Source organism: Simochromis diagramma, unplaced genomic scaffold, assembly GCF_900408965.1.
Source record: "Simochromis diagramma unplaced genomic scaffold, fSimDia1.1 OVJJ01000776.1, whole genome shotgun sequence".
Lineage (NCBI taxonomy): Eukaryota > Metazoa > Chordata > Actinopteri > Cichliformes > Cichlidae > Simochromis > Simochromis diagramma.
This window is the reverse complement of record NW_024387296.1, coordinates 248,827-269,592: the sequence shown is the minus strand read 5'-3', so window position 1 is coordinate 269,592 and position 20,766 is coordinate 248,827. Positions and strand designations below refer to the sequence as shown.

The 20,766-nt window shown below is 42.4% G+C and overlaps 1 protein-coding gene across 1 annotated transcript; it reads left to right on the top strand.

The window, feature by feature from the left end:
- Nucleotides 1-7,758: 7,758 nt before the first annotated feature.
- Nucleotides 7,759-8,287, top strand: LOC120716479 (Fc receptor-like B; the record flags this gene model as incomplete). Its single annotated transcript, XM_040004022.1, has 2 exons — nucleotides 7,759-7,981; nucleotides 8,061-8,287. Coding segments are annotated over 2 exons (450 nt in total), but the record flags the coding sequence as incomplete, so codon positions are not given.
- Between the last annotated feature and the right edge of the window lie 12,479 nt (nucleotides 8,288-20,766).

Below are 20,766 nucleotides of genomic sequence, written 5' to 3'. Positions count from 1 at the left end.
TCCTGCAGTTCATTGTTGGCTCCTAGGAAGTTACTGCCTTGGTCAGATTTGATCTGGCGCACTGCTCCACATATAGCAATGAAGAAGCGCAGTACAATTATGAATGAGTCTGTAGGTAGATCCTCCAGCATTTCAATATGGATGGCTCTGGAGGAGAAGCAGGTGAAAAGGAGACCATATCGTTTTCGCACACTACATCCTTGCTTGCTATAGAAGGGTCCAAAGCAATCCAGTCCACAGTAGGTAAAGGGTGGAGATGGATTTACTCGCTCTGGAGGGAGATCGGCCATTTTCTGTTATTCTGTCCGTCTCCGAAGCTTCAAACTACACATCGGCGAAGATAGGATGCAACCATCCTACCAATTCCTGGTATCCAGTAACCTCTTGTCCTAATTGCACTGAGAGTCATCCCCTCACCTTGATGCTTGACTTCTTCATGACAGTATGCTATGATCATCCTTGTAACATGATATTCCTTTGGAATGATGGTAGGGTGTTTGACTGAGAGAGGAAGGTTTGAATCACGGAGTCGACCTCTCACCTTAATCACACCATTGTTGTCCAAGAAGGGGTTGAGCTGATTTAGTTTGTTATGAGGTGGCAGCTGACAACCTTTCTTCAATAGCCGCACTTCCTCCGAGTATGTTTGTCTCTACAGATCTTTGATGATGAGGCGCTTGGCTTCTTCTCTTTCCTGCATTGTAGAGAGGCCGATTGACTTATCCTTGTTGATCCTTCGGAGAATGCGAGCCACTGCACAGATGGCGCGAGTCCAGGACGAGAACTTTGCCAGCCGATAAGTAAGAGAAACTTGTTCTATAGTTTCCATGTTTAGAGTTCGTGTTTCCTTAACTTCTGGATCTCCGACTGATAGTTCCGGAGCAACCTCTTCTGAGAGGTCAACTCCCTTTTCCCATAGAAATGCAGGGCCGGTAAACCAGTTCGATGATATTAGCTCATTGACGAAACAACCTCTAGAAGCACGATCCGCAGGATTCTGGTCGGTAGGGACGTATCTCCATTGCCTTTGATTCGTGTAGTCAACAAATGTCGTGTCACTTTGTGTGTCCAGCAGGGCGTAAACCAGTTCCTCAGTTCCTGCATCCTTTTTTGACACCCACACAGGCACAATCATTGATGTGTTAGTTGGCTGTCCAGTAATCACTGACATTGAAGTTGCAGCAGCCTCCGTTTGGCCGGGGTTGCTCAGAATAGCGGTTTCCTGTGGCAGGACCCTTTCCTTCTTTACATAGTTGTCATCGTGTAAACAAGTGGGATGTTTACCCTTGCACGTGTTGCATGAGTGTCGATGTCGACAGTCTTTTGCACTATGTCCAGGTTTGGTGCAGCCATAGCAGAGCTTATGTTCTCTGACAAAATCTCGACGCTCCTCCAGAGTTTTAGCAATAAACTTGGGACATCCATGTAGTCTGTGCTGATTATTTTGACAGAAGGCACAAGGAGGTCTTTCCTTTCCTTTAACTGGCTTGAGCCTCTCGGTGTCAGCCTCAGTTTGTGTGTTTAGAACGCTTGCCTTGTTCCTCTTAGGGTCTCTGCTGCCTTGTTTTGCAGTGCTCGACTCAGAGCTGCGGAGGGCATAAGCTGAGGTGATCGGATTGCAAGCGATCTCTGCCTCTGTCGCCATAAATGCGGCGAAGTCCTTAAAACTGGGGAATTCCTTATTGCCCTTTACGGCTTCAGTAACCTTCCTGTTCCAGTGAGATGCTATCCACTCTGGTAGTTTGAGGATTAGCTTCTTATTCTCTTCACAGTCATTCAGTATTTCAAGGTTCTTCACATGTGTCATTGAATCTTGGCAAATGTTTAAGAAATCTGAGAAGTCTCTTAATCCTTCTGCATCTCTTGGTTGGATCTTTGGCCAATCTGTGAGCTTAACTCTGAAGGCTTTCTGTATAATAAAGGTTTGGCCATATCTGTTATCCAGTTTGTTCCACGCATCCTTATAAGTGTCGCTGTCATTTCTATAGAAAGTTCCTTCCAATGTTTTACGAGCTGGGCTGCCTACATACTTCCTTAAGTATTAAAGTTTGTCTGCTGGGGAGATGGCCTTTTTGTCAATAAGTGACATGAATGAAGTTTTCCACTCAATGAACTGAATGGGGTCCCCACTAAATACAGACGGCTCTGGAACTGGAAGTCTATTTAGAGCCACACTGTCTTGTAGGGCTTGGGCAAGGGATGACACGTTTAGGTCGGGTGGGGATGCTGTGACAGTGGGAGTTGGAGGGCTGATAGCAGGGGGAACATGATGATTTCCCACTGAACTATTAGAGGAATGGAGACTGCCTTCCTGCGAGGCTACCTGGCTGTAGACCTGCAGTTTGGCTCGAGCAGTCCTCAAATTCTTTTCTGCTTGAAGGCGTTCAAGTCTGCGCTTTTCTACTTCCATTTTTCTCTGCTGTTCCTCTATCTTCTCCATTTGTCTCTCTTCTTCCAGCAACCCTTCAAATTCGACTTCCTTAGCAGCTAGCTCTGCTGCTGCATCCGCCTGTTTGAGTGTTAGAGTAGTGCTTTTGTGACTACGGATTGACTTTGTCACTCTAGATGCAGTGGATCCATAGATGGAGCGTGCGTAGCTGTTCTTAAGCAGCTCTCTGAGACGGCGATGTACTTGTTCTGCATCATAATCACCATCGAGGTCTGACATTCTCTCATAGGTAACTTTCATAATTTCGTCTGTAACTGCCTCACAACTGTCAACGTGACGTATTAATTCTGGAGAAGGTGTAATGTGACTTCGTATTTCAAAGTAAGTGTTTAACACAGTTTCTGTCTATTTCTCCAAAGTATCCATCAAAGATGCCAGCTCGCCTTTACTAATGTCTGACTTGAGCTGCTCTCTTGACTCTCGGGCTCGAATCTTCCATCTTTTGTATGTTGAGATGAACTTTCTTTCCCTTTTTCTTGCTTCCTCCTGTTGCATTTCGAGCGCCTTTGGAGTTGGGAGTTTTGTTCGAGTGGAGCGTCGGAGGCCTTCTTTAAGCTCGCCTTGTAAGTTGTTCAACGTTTCTTCTCTGCGTTGAATTTCCTTCTCCAAAGGTTCTATTTCCGTAGTTTCTGATGTGTCTTCAAGAGATGCCTTAAGCCTTTGGATTTTATTCTGCAGGTCGACTATCTGATGCTCTAGTTCTGTTTGTGAGGAGGGAGTCTCCATTTCCTTCATGTTTATGTTATTTACTTATCTAATTTGCAGGCTTTAGTTAATGAGCTGCTTGTGGTTACTACACTCAACAAAAATATAAACGCAACACCTTTGTTACTGCTCCCATTCCCCATGGGATGGACGTAGAGACCTAAAATTCATTCCAGATACACAATATAACCATCCCTCCCAAACAGTGGTCACAAATCAGTCCAAATGTGTGGTAGTGGACACATCTGCCATATTGAGATAATCCATCCCACCTCACAGGTGTGCCACATCAGGATGCTGATCTGACATCATGAGTAGTGCACAGGTGTACCTCAGACTGCCCACAACAAAAGGCCACCCTGGAATGTGCAGTTTTTTGCACTATTGGGGGTCTGGGGACCCAGAACCGGTCAGTATCTGGTGTGACCACCATTTGCCTCATGCAGTGCAACACATGGTCGCATGGAGTCTATCAGATTGTCAATTGTGGCCTGTGGAATGTTGGTCCACTCCACTTCAATGGCTGTGCGAGGTTGTTGGATATTCGTGGGAACTGGTACACGCTGTCGTATACGCCGGTCAAGCACATCCCGAACATGCTCAATGGGTGACATGTCCGGTGAGTATGCTGGCCATGCAAGAACTGGGACATTCTCAGCTGCCATCTGCCCTGAACAATGTGAACCATGATTCATCCGTGAAGCGCACACCTCTCCAACGTGCCAGACGCCATCGAATGTGAGCATTTGCCCACACAAGTCCGGTACGCAGACGAGCTGGAGTCAGGTCAAGACCCCGATGAGGACGACGGGCATGCAGTTGAGCGTCCCTGAGACGGTTTCTGACAGTTTGTGCAGAAAATGTTTGGTTGTGCAAACCAATTGTTCCAGCAGCTGTCTGGGTGGCTGGTCTCAGACGATCTTGGAGGTGAACCTGCTGGATGTGGAGGTCCTGGGCTGGTGTGGTTACACGAGGTCTGCGGTTGTGAGGCCGGTTGGATGTGCTGCCATATTCTCTGAAACGCCTGTGGAGACGGCTTATGGTTGAGAAATGAACATTCAATGCACGGGCGACAGATCTGGTTGACATTCCTGCTGTCAGCATGCCAATTGCACGCTCCCTCATTGCTTGTGGCATCTGTGGCATTTTGCTGTGAGACAAAACTGCACATTCCAGGGTGGCCTTTTGTTGTGGGCAGTCTGAGGTACACCTGTGCACTACTCATGATGTCAGATCAGCATCCTGATGTGGCACACCTGTGAGGTGGGATGGATTATCTCAATATGGCAGATGTGCCCACTACCACACATTTGGACTGATTTGTGACCACTGTTTGGGAGGGATGGTTATATTGTGTATCTGAAATGAATTTTAGGTCTCTACGTCCATCCCATGGGGAATGGGAGCAGTAACAAAGGTGTTGGGTTTATATTTTTGTTGAGTGTATAACTTACAGGCTGCATTGACAGAAGGGAGGAAAATCTTTGCACTTTAAACCAAGTTGAAATAGAGGCAGATAACCAACACAACATTGAGAAGAAACGTATAAAATAATGAATGCAACCTGCTAGCTGTTGCAAACTGATGTGGTAAAGTAAACCTCTTATGCTAAACACAAATCAATACCCCATTAAGACTGTACAGTTACAAATTAAACTAAATGCCCCCTCTTTCATCCACTTTTGGGTCAGTAGAAAGAATGATAAATAAACAGTAGTGGTGGTAAATACCAATAAACAAAATTACTTCACTTGTTATTACTTCATGTCCGTTGTGTCTTAATGCAGCAGATGTCCAGAGTAGTTGACGACCTTCTCTCTCCCTATAACCACCACTGATGAGAATGAATGTCCTTTCCTTGTCAATTAGAATGAAATGTTCCATACCTTTTCTCATCAAACTCACATCAAACCATTAAGCCAGCTGCATGATGATTATAAAGTCTCTGTCTAGAAGACCCATAGAATGGCGCTGAGTTGCTCCGTGAAATGTCTTGTCAATCCCAGACGAATAGCAACACAGCCCTGTGACTCGTCCTCGTGGTTCCGTGGTGCAGAGTGGCAGCAGGATGATGCGGGGGATCAGCTCTTACTGTAGCATTCCAGCCAGACTTTATTCAGACGATGCACTCAATGATCATTACGGATGGACCATGGTGGGGTATTCCAACCCATTTATTCACAAGTTACCATAGACACATCGTAAGAGCTGTAATCATAAAATAAAACAAAATAAACATTCACTTGATATAACCACGTTTCCGTTATGCTAATTAATTCACAGAAAAGGCACAAGAGGTGCTAGCATAAGCCTGCTAGATCGCTCATAAACTTGTTAACAATAAAGTAATACATTTACAAATTGTCCGAAATGTAAACAACAAGTACAACACACAAACATACCTGTTCGCGTTCTGGCTAGATGCTAATTTAAAGATGGATGGAAAACGATAACCTTCCCATTAACCTTTTCTGCGGCAAGCAGTAGCAGTACGATCTTCCTTCCCGGAAGTTGCCCGTTCTGAATTTCAAAATAAGGGTCTTCTATATTATAAGGTATAATTCGTTCAGGGATTTAACTGTTTGAAAAATATAAATAAGATAAATAATCTGGGTTATTTACACTATGTGAGTGCATGTGAGTGAGTGTGCATGTATGTGTGGGTGTGTTGTAATAGTTAAAGCACTGTGTGTGTCTCTGTATACGTGACTTCCTGGGGGTCATGAAAGTAATCTCCTAACCCAAGCTACACCAGATTCCTCTACACAGCATAGAAAACAGAGTTAACATATTACTGAGACTCCCACTCTGCATCCACTGGGCCATTGGCCTCTTATTGTCTTACATTTACGTTTAAGGTGGAGAGTCTCCTGCTTCTAAGTTTATAACAATTATGAGTTTTTATTAAAGGTACAAGCATCATCATCAGCAACCCCCCCAACTGTAGCTTCCTGTCTCCTTTTATGACACCAGACAATAAATTCCTCTCTCTCTACACAATTACACACACTCTCAGGCCTACAGCTAAGCCAAACTGAAACACAGAGACAAATCCTTTCCTATTCATCTGATCTAAACAAATTTAACACATTACATTCTAATAATTATTTTCTTGTACTCACATAAGCTATCGTCATTGAACACCATGTTAGTGTTTAAAGTCCAACATCTCCCTCTAGTGGCCATATGTAAACATGTGTGAGGATGGTGTTAATGTAAAATGTGAATCATAGTGTTCCAGTCAGTCATCAGTGTGTCTCTGCACAGCTGTAATTAAAATGTGTTCAGAGGGCCTCAGTGTCTGAATGGTTCCAGTTCAGCTCCATAACAGCAGCGTCCCTGGTTTGATTCCTGTGTTTCAGCTCATATCTGCCTCTCTCACTGAGGGGGACATAACTACATTGACATGGATTTGTTCATCAACCAAACTACAGATCACTGAGATCAGAGGACATTTAAATTATTGATTGTGTTTCAGAGAAATCTACTGTAGTGTGTAAAACTCTAGTCCTGACCTCTGTGTTTGAACCAATAGAAAGCTGGTGCTCAGAGGAAGAGGGCGGGCTTTACTTGGTGTCAGTGACAGAAATGAAAAAAGCTCAAATGAGTGAGAAGGACGATGAAGGAAACATCTGTGCTGTGTCTGCTCTGTAAGTAGAATCTCTGTGTTTGTTTGAATTCTTGTACTTTGACTGTCTGCTCTCCTGATAACTGATGATGGAGGAGAAGACATGAAAAACAAATCAGGCTGAATTCAAGTTCAAACACCACGAGGACCAACTGCAGGTCTGAACTGACTCTTTATCTTTGCTCAGGAGTCGAGGAAACACAGCAGGCAGTGAAAAGATCAAATCATTCACTCGTTATATCAACATAGCTTGAAAGTCAACACAAGACTTTACTGTGTTATTTAATCTTTAGTCACTGGACATAATGATTAATTTAAATGTTGTTTTTTGGATAAAAACTGGAATAGAGGATCATGAAAAGTCCAAAATGTGCGAATACATTGATGGTATCATGAAATTTGAACAAGCGGTTATGAAAATGGGTAGATTTTAAGTGTTTTCTTGTCCAAACTTTATTGAAACATGTTGCTGTCCCGTTTGTAGCAACCGAAAATAAAATAAATTCATAACTATAATAAAGGTCATTCAAATGGACCAATATGGCCATCCACTTGGTAAAATAAATCTGCTTGGCATCCTTCTTGGCCTTAAGACAACAATTCTGATGGCTATAGATCCAAACGGGACAAAAAAAAAAAAAAAAAGAAACATGTTGCTAGCATTAAATAGAAAATGAGCAGATATATCAGAGATGTGTTTGTGTGTTTGTCAGCTGTTTGTGTGGAGTTGTTCTTTATGTTCACCTCAAATCAACCTGAGTGTCATTTCTCTTTAGTTCTGATCTCACTGCTGAGCTGCACAACAAACCAAGGTCAGTAACCTTCTTCTGTCACAGTTTAAACCTGAGAAATGCTCACTGATATGACCTGATTGGGTTCATGTTTCACAATGTAAAGTATAACAGATCATCAGTTTTTCATTTTAACCCTCACAGCTCGTCTGACTGTGAGTCCCAGCAGCTCTCAGTTCTTTGAAGGAGACTTTGTGTCTCTGAGCTGTGAGGAGGACGACAGCTCTGCTGGATGGACTCTGAGGAGAAACACAAGCAAACGACAGAGGTCTCAGTGTGGAGATGGGTGGGGAAAACCAGCTGGCTCTTCCTGTAACATCAGTATAACGAAACAGCATGACAATGGAGTTTACTGGTGTGAGTCCAGAGAGGGTCCCATCAGTAACATGGTTAACCTGACAGTCACTGGTAAGCTGAGTGTGTGGAGTTAGTGTTGATGAAGCTGTGTGTAAATGGATGAAATGCTGTAGTTTGTCTCTGTGTTGAGGTGGATCAGTGATCCTGCAGAGTCCTGTCCTCCCTGTGATGGAGGGAGATGATGTCACTCTGCTCTGTAAAACAAAGACCACTCCCTCCAACCTCCCAGCTGCTTTCTATAAAGATGGCTCCCTCATCAGGAAGCAGCCTACAGGTCACATGACCATCCAGCATGTTTCCAGGTCTGATGAAGGCCTCTACAAGTGTGACATCAGCGGTCATGGAGAGTCTCCATCCAGCTGGATCACTGTCACAGGTGACACACTCACCTGTCTGTGTTTCTGCAGCTTTCAACATTCACAATGTGACGACAACTTAATGACTGTGTTTGCTTTATTTTAGGGGAAGATGCCACCACACCTCCACCTACATCCACACCTCCAGCTACATCCACACCTCCTCCATCACTCTCTCCTCCTGTTCTCGCTGTGTTTTCATTTGTTGGATCAGTCTGTGTTGTGGTTCTACTGGTGTTACTGGTTCTTCTGGTGAGACGATGTGTTCACAGGAAACCTGAAGGTGAGACTCAGGCATCCTGATCTTTCATCTCCGAGTTTTTTTTAGTAGAATAAAGTTCAAATTAACTATGATCACAGTAACTTTCTTGAATGTGATCTTTTTTTTAGCTATTTAACTTATATTATTGTTTATTTTGGATCATTTCAACAGATCAAGAAGAAACTGAAGAAGATAAAATCATCACTCATGTCATGTACTCTTTTGTCAAAACATCAAATTATCAACAGCCAATCTCACAAAACAGAGGTAGAACTTTGAAACATATACAACATAACTGAGATGTTAAATTTGCTTCTAGAAGGACTTTTGTGCAGCTTTACATTGTGAAAATATATAAGGAAAATAGAATAGTTGTGTATTATGTTATGGTTTCATGAAGACTGTTGCTGACTTTGATGGATTATGAGGACATGTAGAATCAGAGGGATGATCAGAAGTTTAAAAATGTTTGCCTGATCAAAAGCTAAAATCACAATATTTAAGTTTAACTCTGTACTTACTGAGTGTTGTTCACTGTGAGCTGGACTGTGTGTTTGTGGTCTGTGGTTAACTGAAGCTAACAGCTCTGCAGTCGTCCAGCATCCTGTTTCTGATAGAAAGAAACACTTCAGCTGCAGCTGCAGTTTCAACACAGAGCTGTTCATTTTGAAATAGGAAGCATCGTGGAGACATATTTTGAAAAAGTATTTCAATAAAACCTAGTTTTGGAGTTTCTGTAGCATTCTGACATGTTTAACATTCATCTTGAAGATGATTTTAGTTAACTGTAGTTGTAGCCTGAAGCTGATGAGACTTCTCACTGCAGTGTGTACCGATCTGGCCAATGAGAGTGTTCATGTTGTGAGAACATGTTTGCTCTGTGGTTAAAGGTGTCAGACTGCACTGAAAGAAAGCATACATTCATATCACATAAGCAGTTCTTCGTGGTCACTTTGTGTATCACAGGTATTTATAAGTCTGTAAAAAGGTGTTGTTGTGTATAACAATCATCCCAAAGTCCCTTTATAATGGAACATTACAAACAACAATTGGTTTTTGTTTTGTTTTTTCAAACCAGTACTGTTGCAGTTTTATCTTCAGTAACCTTAATCTGTTTTATTCTGCAGACGCTGATCTAGCTGCAATTTCTCCAGCTGTGAGAACTGAAGAAGTCATGAAACAAACAACCATCAGACCAAGGAGACCCAGGTACTGCTACTCTGCATCTTTAACTGTAGACAGATGCAAGCTAGCTGATGATCAGTGGAACAACTTTCCTAAAAGCTGCTACTCTGCAGCTGTAACTTTCATACAATTTGAAAGCCTCGTGCTAAAAACAGATTCAAGTCCCAACAGCTCTGCTGCGGCTTCGTTCACATACTAATGTTACCCTTGTTTATGCTTCAGCATTAATTATGCAGCCTGACATAATTTAGGGGTTGAGATATTCACTGTAGAAAAACCACCAGGAACATTTGAGATTTCCCAGAATCCTTTTCAACTAATGTCCCTCAAAAAGCAACCGCCCCCTAGTTTCCAAATTTGTGTAACAATCAACAAAAAATAATCTTAAAATTGTGTGTTTGTGTTCAGACTTTAAACCTGAGACAGACGTTGTGTACTCTTCACTGAAGTAGTCCACCAGTCCAACCACTGACGTCCAGCTGCTGGTCTCTAACTGGTCCCCCCAGCACCTCAGACCAGAGGACGTCCATATGCTGTTATTTTTCTTTGTCTTTTTCTCATTTAGAATATTACAATTCAAAAATCACAAATATGTATTTTTAACTGGAGTTTTAAAAGTGTTTTTCCTGCAAAATCAACAATGAAAATATAAATGTGTTAATGTTTCTTATGGCCACAGTAAGTTCCCTGTTATTTATATTCAAAATATGTCTCAGACCATCGTTTGTATTTCCCCAGCAACAATTTAGTTTCTCTGCTTTAATAAAATTTTATTCTTTCTTATTTTCCACGTGTGGTTTTGTGGGTCTCACCAAGATGTCAGATGGAAAATTTGACTTCTTCTGGTTTGGTTGTGGCTAAAAAGAAAAAAAGAAGCATTAAACCACAGCAGCAGACACGATTTAGTGTTTGTTAATGATAACGCAAAGAGCTTTGTTTTAAATCACACAGAAACCAGCCAGCAGCTGCTTTCATGGCAGAACATTTTATTTTCGTTAATTAACTTATCAATGTTAAAATACAAATAACAGCCTAAACATTCTTCTTAAGTGAGTCTTTACCTTTATCTTTATTATTGATTAAAAAACCCACATTTGAAACTTTTGTCTGCTAAACAAAAAATAAAGTAATCTAATTTTGTTAACTTGGACTAGAAAGTCACTGAGTGTCCATTTATCATTCCTCCATCTGGGAACATTCACAGTGTAACACTCAGAGCTTTAACATGAAGCCAGAGAGCTGAAGAGTTCAGAGAAGAACTACAAACTGATGAACATGTGACTCAGACCGGACACGACAGGCTTATCTCCTGAACCAGCTCAGAGACCCTTGTGTTACACCTCAGTGAAGCTTTATAAAACAATAAGTACCACTTAAAATCTGCTGCAATTTACTGGAGTAATGACTCTTACAGGAGAGCTCAAGCTCAATAGTATTGACACTGCCCCTAATATTGGTATTGAATTGAAACTACTTGGAAAGGATTGATGTTTGGATTCTATTCCTAAGTTCAGTATATATCCCACTGAGATCTGTTGAATTACATTCTTGGGAGATGAAAAACTAGACATCAAAGATTAACCTACTCGCCCTACATAGCTGCCTTATTAAACATTCATGCAGCAATTCATTATTTGATCATGAATGGAAAATATACAAGAAAAAGAGGAATTATTAAGAAATATTTCTAAATGCCCCTCATTGAATCACAACTCTATCATAGGGGAGGGATCAGTATGTCCCACGGGCTATGTTGTCAGGGGGCGTTTTCCCTCTTGTTAGGTTCTCTTACGTAAAATTGACTGCCCCTTGGAGAGGGACCAGACAAAGAGTGATTGAAACCCCTATGAGTGAAAGATCTAGGGAACGTTTAACCCTGTCCAGGATAGGGTTACCTTGCCCTGTGGAGGGTACCAGTGGGTGAGTGCCTCATGGCCGGGCATTCATCCATGGCAAAGGGTGGAAACGCTGGTGGTCTGATCCCTGAGTACTGAGACTAGCGAATGTTATGTCATGGAATGCAATACATTTATACTTTAATTTCTGAGAAAAATGGTATCCTGCCAAAACCCTGTTTTCCACCAGCTTTCGGCCAGTATTCCTTATTAAAGTTGACATTCAAATAATCTGCAAGCTTTCACTAAAAGATTAGAGAAGACAACCCCCACATAAAACATCCTGGCAAAATTGGTTTCATGAAAGGAAATTTTTATTTGCAACTTTACACAAATTTGATTTTGGAAACTCTTTCAAAAGCTGATTAAAAATATTATATGATTCCCAACAGCTTGTGTCAGGGTAAATGACCAAACATCCTCCAGCTTCTGCCTCCTGAGAGGAAGTCTGAATATAGAGAAGACAAGGTTGTTAGGACAGAACACTAAGAAATCACAAACAATTGCTGGAGAAGCTGGGGCAACACTGATAGTAGTTAGAACAACGATCCAGCAAAGAAGCAGACCCTCCTGCAGTCTTAAGTAGTGAGGAGAAAATCAGTCGCGATGAGAAGCCATCGGGTGATTAACCTGAATGAGCAAAAGGTGAACATTGTGAGGTCAGAGGCGGGGAGTTTCGTCCTGCTTTGCCATGGCAAGACTTGTAAAGGCAGCAAAACACAACACATCCTACAGATCCGGGGGACCATGACAATTCGTCTACTTCTCAATTCCTTTGGAGAGATAAATCCCCACTTATCAGCTTAGAAATGCTACAAAGGACCCAGGATAAAGGAGGACTAGATTTGCTTGAGCTTCAACACCACATTTTAGCCAGCTGGATGCAATTCATCTCAGGATAGTTAAAACATACCATTGTAGATGAGCCCTGGCTAGATGTACAGGGTGGGCCATTTATATGGCTACAGCGTAAAAAATGGGAATGGTTGGTGATATTAAAGTCCTGTTTGTGGCACATTAGTATATGTGAGGGGGCAAACTCCTCAAGATGGGTGGCGACCATGGTGGCCATTTAGAAGTCGGCCATCTTGGATACAACTGTTGTTTTTTCAATAGGAAGAGGGCCATGTGACACATCAAACTTATTGGTAATGTCACAAGAAAAACAATCGTTTGCTTGGTTTCAACATAACTTTATTCTTTCATGAGTTCTTTCATGAGTTATTTAGAAGTTTCTGACCACTTATAAAATGTGTTCAGGGTTGCATTGACAATCCAACACAATGGGCAGCACCATTGTGTTGAATTGCCAATGCAACCCTCTTCTCCCACTCTTCACACACTGATAGCAACACCGCAGGAGAAATGCCAGCACAGGCATCCAGTATCCATAGTTTCATGTGCTGCACATCTCGTATCTTCACACCATAGACAATTGCCTTCAGATGACCCCAAAGATAAAAGTCTAAGGGGGTCAGATCGGGAGACCTTTGGGGCCATTCAACTGGCCCACGACGACCAATCCACTTTTCAGGAAACTGTTCATCTAGGAATGCTCGGACCTGGCACCCATAATGTGGTGGTGCACCATCTTGCTGGAAAAACTCAGGGAACGTGCCAGCTTCAGTGCATAAAGAGGGAAACACATCATAATGTAGCAATTTCAAATATCCAGTGGCCTTGAGGTTTCCATTGATGAAGAATGACCCACTATCGTTGTACCCCATATACCACACCAAACCATCACTTTTGTTGTTCCAACAGTCTTGGAGGGATCCATCCAATGTGGGTTAGTGTCAGACCAATAGTGGTGGTTTTGTTTGTTAACTTCACCATTCACATAAAAGTTTGCCTCATCACTGAACAAAATCTTCTGCGTGAACTGAGGGTCCTGTTCCAATTTTTGTTTTGCCCATTCTGAAAATTCTGGGCACTGATCTGGGTCATCCTCGTTGAGATGCTGCAGTAGCTGGAGTTTGTAAGGGTGCCATTTGTGAGTAGCTAATATCCGCCGAAGGGATGTTCAACTAATGCAACTCTCCAGTGACATGCGGCGAGTGCTATGCTGTGGGCTCTTGCTGAATGAAGTTAGGACACCCACTGATGTTTCTTCATTAGTGACAGTTTTCTTGCGTCCACATTTTGGCAAATCCAACACTGAACCATTTCATGAAACTTAGCAAGCAGTTTGCTAACTGTAGCATGGGAGATGAGTGGTCTCGTAGGGTGTCAACAGAACAATAAAATGATCAACTTCCCGTATTAGAGCTAAAAGGGATTGAATACTTGGAATATATATTCAAAGGAACAGACTTTATTCTGTTTGACAATTAGTTATACAATATGGGATAAACAAGAATAGAGTTTTAGAATATCAACAAATTAAATCTTTATTTAAAACGTAGTTTAAGCCTAATCAAGTTAAATTGTGTGTTGTACAATTCCTAATCTCAAAATCCCCAAATTACTGTCTAAAATATACAGGACACCTTCCAAAATAGATGACTCAATATCCCTTCCTACTGCAAAATGGGAGCTGCATCTATCGGTCAACTTGGGAAAAAGAATACTGGTCTCAGATATGTTTAAAAATCTATCCCAGTCTACAATTAATATAACACCGAATACTACATAGTGCGCAGTGTGCAGGTCATTGGATGTTCAGGATGGGTTTTACGTGCTCTGACAACTGCTCACTGTCAAGGGAATAAACCTGACAATTACATACACACTTTTTGCTTCTGTCCACCAGTTCAGAGGTTTTGGGTCTGTAGCTGCGCTGCTCCTGGTTGGGTCCATGGCTGGCTTGGGATCTTAGGGTTCTGGGAGTTCTCCGCCTGTGGGCTGGGGTTCTGGCTGGGGTTCTGGCTGGGCCTGGACGGCTTGGGTCCTGGTTGGTGTGTCGCCGGGCTGCTGGACGGGTCCATGCATGGGGGCCTGGCCCTGGTGCAGTAGAAATCTGGTGCAGGGGTGGAACTGGGGGGGGGGGGGGGGGGGGCTGTTTAGCTGGCAGGCAGGTTGCTCCTGGATTTTGCAGGTGGTCTCTGCTCTTGAGGAGTCCACTGTGTGGCAGGGGTCTGAATGTTTAGGTGGGTGTAGTTTTCCCCTCTGTGGTGGAGTGAGGTAGGCTGACCTGTGCCCTTTGGGCTTGGTAGTGCTGCTGCTGTGGGCCCTGGTCTGGATGGGCAGAGCTTCAACAACATTTTGAGGGGGGGTGTGAGCAGCGAGTCTGATTAAACCAATTTCTGCACCTGTATTGCAAGGCGACTGTCACAGTATGCCGAAGCAGACTATGGATAGTGAAGAGTAGACCCAAAATGCAGACATGAATCAACGTGGAAAAAAACTTCAATGTCAATTGAAAGTGAGCCATTTGTTAAGGCCATTAAGACCTTACAAAACAAAATGCAGAGGTGAAGCTGAACAATAACCTAAACTGGGGAAACTAAAGATAAACATCAAAAAATGAAACCTGACATGGGTACAAAGGAAGATGGAAAAGTGACACAAAGGACAACAGACAACCTGACACTGAACAAAGGAGGACAGAGGACTTAAGTACACACAGAGATAATTGGGGGATGGGGAACAGGTGGGAACAGCTGGGACAAATCAGACTTAACAAGACAAGGGGAAGCAAAACTAGACACACTGCACATAGGACAAGGACAATAAAACAGAAAACAGCATGGAACGCAGACATGACAACACAAACTTGACAACATGGAGAAGAAGACAAGAAACATGACAGACTAACACAGAAGACCTAAGTGAACATAACTAAACTAAACTTAAGGCAACAAAATGATAATCCTGGTCAGAGACCCAGGATGGTGACAGCATCTATAAGGCACTATGGCTCGAAGGTCATTGGTGCCTGTTGTGGCAGTAATTCCAGGACCAGAGGCTGGACAAGTGGGGGCAGCTGTCAGGCTGAAGAAGGAATCTTATCAGTGTGGAACTCTTGAGGCAGTTTACAGGTGATGGCTAGCCCGGCAGAGTGCAGCTTTGGCAGTGGCTGAAAAGAAAACTGGGTGTGAGAGACATTTGGTGAAATTATGGACTTTCATATGATCTCAAAGAAATTCTGGCAAATTTTTAGACAACTAAGGTAGGTGAAGTAATGCTCTGCTCACACTGTATACAGTGGTAGTGTGATCCTGCTGACCTAAACTGAGGGTACAGTCAGGTGGTGGAAAGAACACTTTGGGAATCTTCTGAATCCTACTGTCATGCCTTCTGTAATGGAAGCAGTGTCCAGTGATTGTGCTTATCAGTGAGTTAAGGTCACTGTTCTAGTTATGCAACTGCTTGGTGGAAGAGCTTGTGAGGAGGACAAGGTGTGCTCTGAATTCCTTAAAACTCTGGATCTTCTGTTGCAGTCTTGATTGATCTTTCTGCAACATTCTGTGGAGATCTTGGGTGATGCCTGTGGCTTGGCAGATGGGCACCAGAGGGTGCTGTCCAACACATAGTTTTCCACCTCCCTAACTTAGTCTACGTCGGGGTACTGCAGAGGAGTGTCTGTTAGTTGAATCTCAGAGTGGAGATGAACAATGCAGTCTTCATCCTGGTTGTGGAACACTGGAGCTTTTCATCCTTAAAAAAAATACCCAAGGGTGTATGTGAATTTGCTCATATTACTCTCTTCCGGTCCATGTTGGACTCTGTAAGGGCTGCCTTTTTTCACAAATTCTGTTCATAATTTTAATGGTACGGAAATCAAGGCATAGCCAGGAAGTGGAGCGTCTCCACTTTAGTTGCCTTAGGATATCAGCTTTGCTTTTGTCAACTCTAATTAATGTGGTGTTAAGCAGCAAGAATGAAAATTAGCACCTAGAATCTAAGGGCTTAATTCTCAGCAGTAAAAGCATGAAGTGGGCAATCCAGGACAAGTTCCTTACCTGAGTGAAGTTTGAGTGTGAAAGGGGACCTAAGCGTGACATTGACATATGTATTGATGTGGAGGCTGTACCGGTCCATTGTGGTGAAGAGAGAGCTCAATGTAAACTTGAAGCTGTCAGTTTTCCAGTCCATCTATGTTATTACCAAAAGGCTGATGTTGCCAATTCAAGTGACTTAGTTTCCCACTAAGGGAAAAGACTAATAGTTGAGATGACCTGTTGTTTCAATCTCTATGTTAACATACTTGAATAAAAAAATGTTTGCTTACTTAAAATGTTTTATATATATATATTCATGTTTAAGTTTCTTTTTTTAAAATGGCAGTTTAAAAATTTAAGTTTTACTTGCAGTTTTTTTTTTTTATTTGTATTTTTTTTAATTGGGCACTACGATGTCCTTATACTTCTTTTTTAAATTATTTTTAACATTCGCATCTTTAAACAAAGTAATAAATAAAATTGAGTGTCCCACCACTTTCTTTGAACCAATAGAAAGCAGGTGCTCAGAAGAAGAGGGCGGGCTTTACTTGGTGTCAGTGACAGAAATGAAAAAAAAGCTCAAATGAGTGAGAAGGACGATGAAGGAAACATCTGTGCTGTGTCTGCTCTGTAAGTAGAATCTCTGTGTTTGTTTGAATTCTTGTACTTTGACTGTCTGCTCTCCTGATAACTGATGATGGAGGAGAAGACATGAAAAACAAATCAGGCTGAATTCAAGTTCAAACACCACGAGGACCAACTGCAGGTCTGAACTGACTCTTTATCTTTGCTCAGGAGTCAAGGAAACACAGCAGGCAGTGAAAAGATCAAATCATTCACTCATTATATCAACACAGCTGCACAGTGGACTCATGATCTTGCTGTGTTATTTAAATGTAGCGGTTGTGTCTATACTCAAAGTTTAGTCACTTTGCATGATAATTAGTGAGTGTTGATTTTACATAAAAACTGGGGTAGATGAGAATCAAAAAGACAAAACTGTCTCAATACTTTCATGTCAGCAACAAAGTTTCTCCAGAAAATTTTAGATGTTGTGCGATTTGGTAATAAACAGAGTATACATTATATCTAATAGTAATAATAATAATAATAATAATAATAATAATAATACATTTTATTTATAGGCGCCTTTCAGACCCTCAAGGTCACCTTACAGTAACATGTAAACATAACATAAAAAAACATAAGAAAAATGTATACAGTGGGGCAAAAAAGTATTTAGTCAGCCACCGATTGTGCAAGTTCCCCCACTTAAAATGATGACAGAGGTCAGTAATTTGCACCAGAGGTACACTTCAACTGTGAGAGACAGAATGTGAAAAAAAAAAATCCATGAATCCACATGGTAGGATTTGTAAAGAATTTATTCATAAATCAGGGTGGAAAATAAGTATTTGGTCAATAACAAAAATACAACTCAATACTTTGTAACATAACCCTTGTTGGCAATAACAGAGGTCAAACGTTTACTATATGTCTTTACCAGGTTTGCACACACAGTAGCTGGTATTTTGGCCCATTCCTCCATGCAGATCTTCTCGAGAGCAGTGATGTTTTGGGGCTGTCGCCGAGCAACACGGACTTTCAACTCCCGCCACAGATTTTCTATGGGGTTGAGGTCTGGAGACTGGCTAGGCCACTCCAGGACTTTCAAATGCTTCTTACGGAGCCACTCCTTTGTTGCCCGGGCGGTGTGTTTTGGATCATTGTCATGTTGGAAGACCCAGCCTCGTTTCATCTTCAAAGTTCTCACTGATGGAAGGAGGTTTTGGCTCAAAATCTCACGATACATGGCCCCATTCATTCTGTCCTTAACACGGATCAGTCGTCCTGTCCCCTTGGCAGAAAAACAGCCCCATAGCATGATGTTTCCACCCCCATGCTTCACAGTAGGTATGGTGTTCTTGGGATGCAACTCAGTATTCTTCGTCCTCCAAACACGACGAGTTGAGTTTATACCAAAAAGTTCTACTTTGGTTTCATCTGACCACATGACATTCTCCAAATCCTCTGCTGTATCATCCATGTGCTCTCTGGCAAACTTCAGACGGGCCTGGACATGCACTGGCTTCAGCAGCGGAACACGTCTGGCACTGCGGGATTTGATTCCCTGCCGTTGTAGTGTGTTACTTATGGTGACCTTTGTTACTTTGGTCCCAGCTCTCTGCAGGTCATTCACCAGGTCCCCCCGTGTGGTTCTGGGATCTTTGCTCACCGTTCTCATGAGCATTTTGACCCCACGGGATGAGATCTTGCGTGGAGCCCCAGATCGTGGGAGATAATCAGTGGTCTTGTATGTCTTCCATTTTCTGATGATTGCTCCCACAGTTGATTTTTTCACACCAAGCTGCTTGCCTATTGTAGATTCACTCTTCCCAGTCTGGTGCACGTCTACAATACTTTTCCTGGTGTCCTTCGAAAGCTCTTTGGTCTTGGCCATGGTGGAGTTTGGAGTCTGACTGTTTGAGGCTGTGGACAGGTGTCTTTTATACAGATGATGAGTTCAAACAGGTGCCATTCATACAGGTAACGAGTGGGGGACAGAAAAGCTTCTTACAGAAGACGTTACAGGTCTGTGAGAGCCAGAGATTTTCCTTGTTTGAGGTGACCAAATACTTATTTTCCACCCTGATGTACGAATAAATTCTTTACAAATCCTACCATGTGAATTCATGGATTTTTTTTTCCACATTCTGTCTCTCACAGTTGAAGTGTACCTCTGGTGCAAATTACTGACCTCTGTCATCATTTTAAGTGGGGGAACTTGCACAATCGGTGGCTGACTAAATACTTTTTTGCCCCACTGTATATAGCAAACATGGTAGATAAAATTTAGATATAAACAGTCATAAAAGTATAAAAACAAATATAAAAATTGAGCAAGGTAAAAATGGCCTAAGACAGATCAGGTGTATGCAATTCTAAACAGATGGGTTTTGAGTAGTGATTTAAAAGTGGTGAGACAGTGTGTGGTCCGGAGAACAAGTGGAAGTGCATTCTGTTGTATAGAGCGCTTTGAGTACTCCGGGAGAGTAGAAAAGCGCTATATAAGAATCAGTCCATTCTAAAGTCTCGGGACAGAACAACTAAAGGCTCTGAGTCCCATGGTAGTCAGGCGAGCAGGTGGTGGAACTGACATAAGGGAAGCTGAAGAAGAGCGGAGTGTACGAAAGGGCGAGTATATATGGAGAAGATCGGATAGATATGGAGGAGCAAAGTGATAAAGCGCTTTGAAAGTGAGAAGCAGGATCTTGAAATTGACACGGAGGTGAATTGGGAGCCAATGGAGCTGTTTAAGAACAGGTGTTATATGTTCAGTGGATCTAGTTCTGGAAATAATATGAGCAGCTGTATTTTGAACCAACTGCGGTTTATGGAGGGATTTATGAGGTAAACCATAGAGAAGAGAATTACAGTAATCCAGACGAGATGTGACAAGAGCATTGACAAGTATGGCGGTACTGTGTGGTGTGAGTTGAAAGTAGGAAGACCGAGTGATATTATTTATATGTGCTGTGAAGGACAGAGTGCTATCGAGGATGACACCAAGACTCTTAACCTGAGGGGAGGGTGTGACAACAGAGTTATCAATGGATAACGAAAGACTGGTTGGAACTGTAGTCAGTTTTGATCTGGTGCCTATTAAAATGAATTCTGTTTTATTGCCATTAAGTTTAAGAAAGTTGTGAGAAAACCAGACCTTGATTTCACTTAAACATTCAGAAATGGATCTGGGTGGGAGAGTAGCTGTGGGTTTGGAGGATAGGTAGAGCTGGGTGTCATCTGCGTAGCAGTGAAACTGGATGTTATGCTTCCTAAAAATACACTCAACAAAAATATAAACGCAACACCTTTGTTACTGCTCCCATTCCCCATGGGATGGACGTAGAGACCTAAAATTCATTCCAGATACACAATATAACCATCCCTCCCAAACAGTGGTCACAAATCAGTCCAAATGTGTGGTAGTGGGCACATCTGCTATATTGAGATAATCCATCCCACCTCACAGGTGTGCCACATCAGGATGCTGATCTGACATCATGAGTAGTGCACAGGTGTACCTCAGACTGCCCACAACAAAAGGCCACCCTGGAATGTGCAGTTTTGTCTCACAGCAAAATGCCACAGATGCCACAGGCAATGAGGGAGCGTGCAATTGGCATGCTGACAGCAGGAATGTCAACCAGATCTGTCGCCCGTGCATTGAATGTTCATTTCTCAACCATAAGCC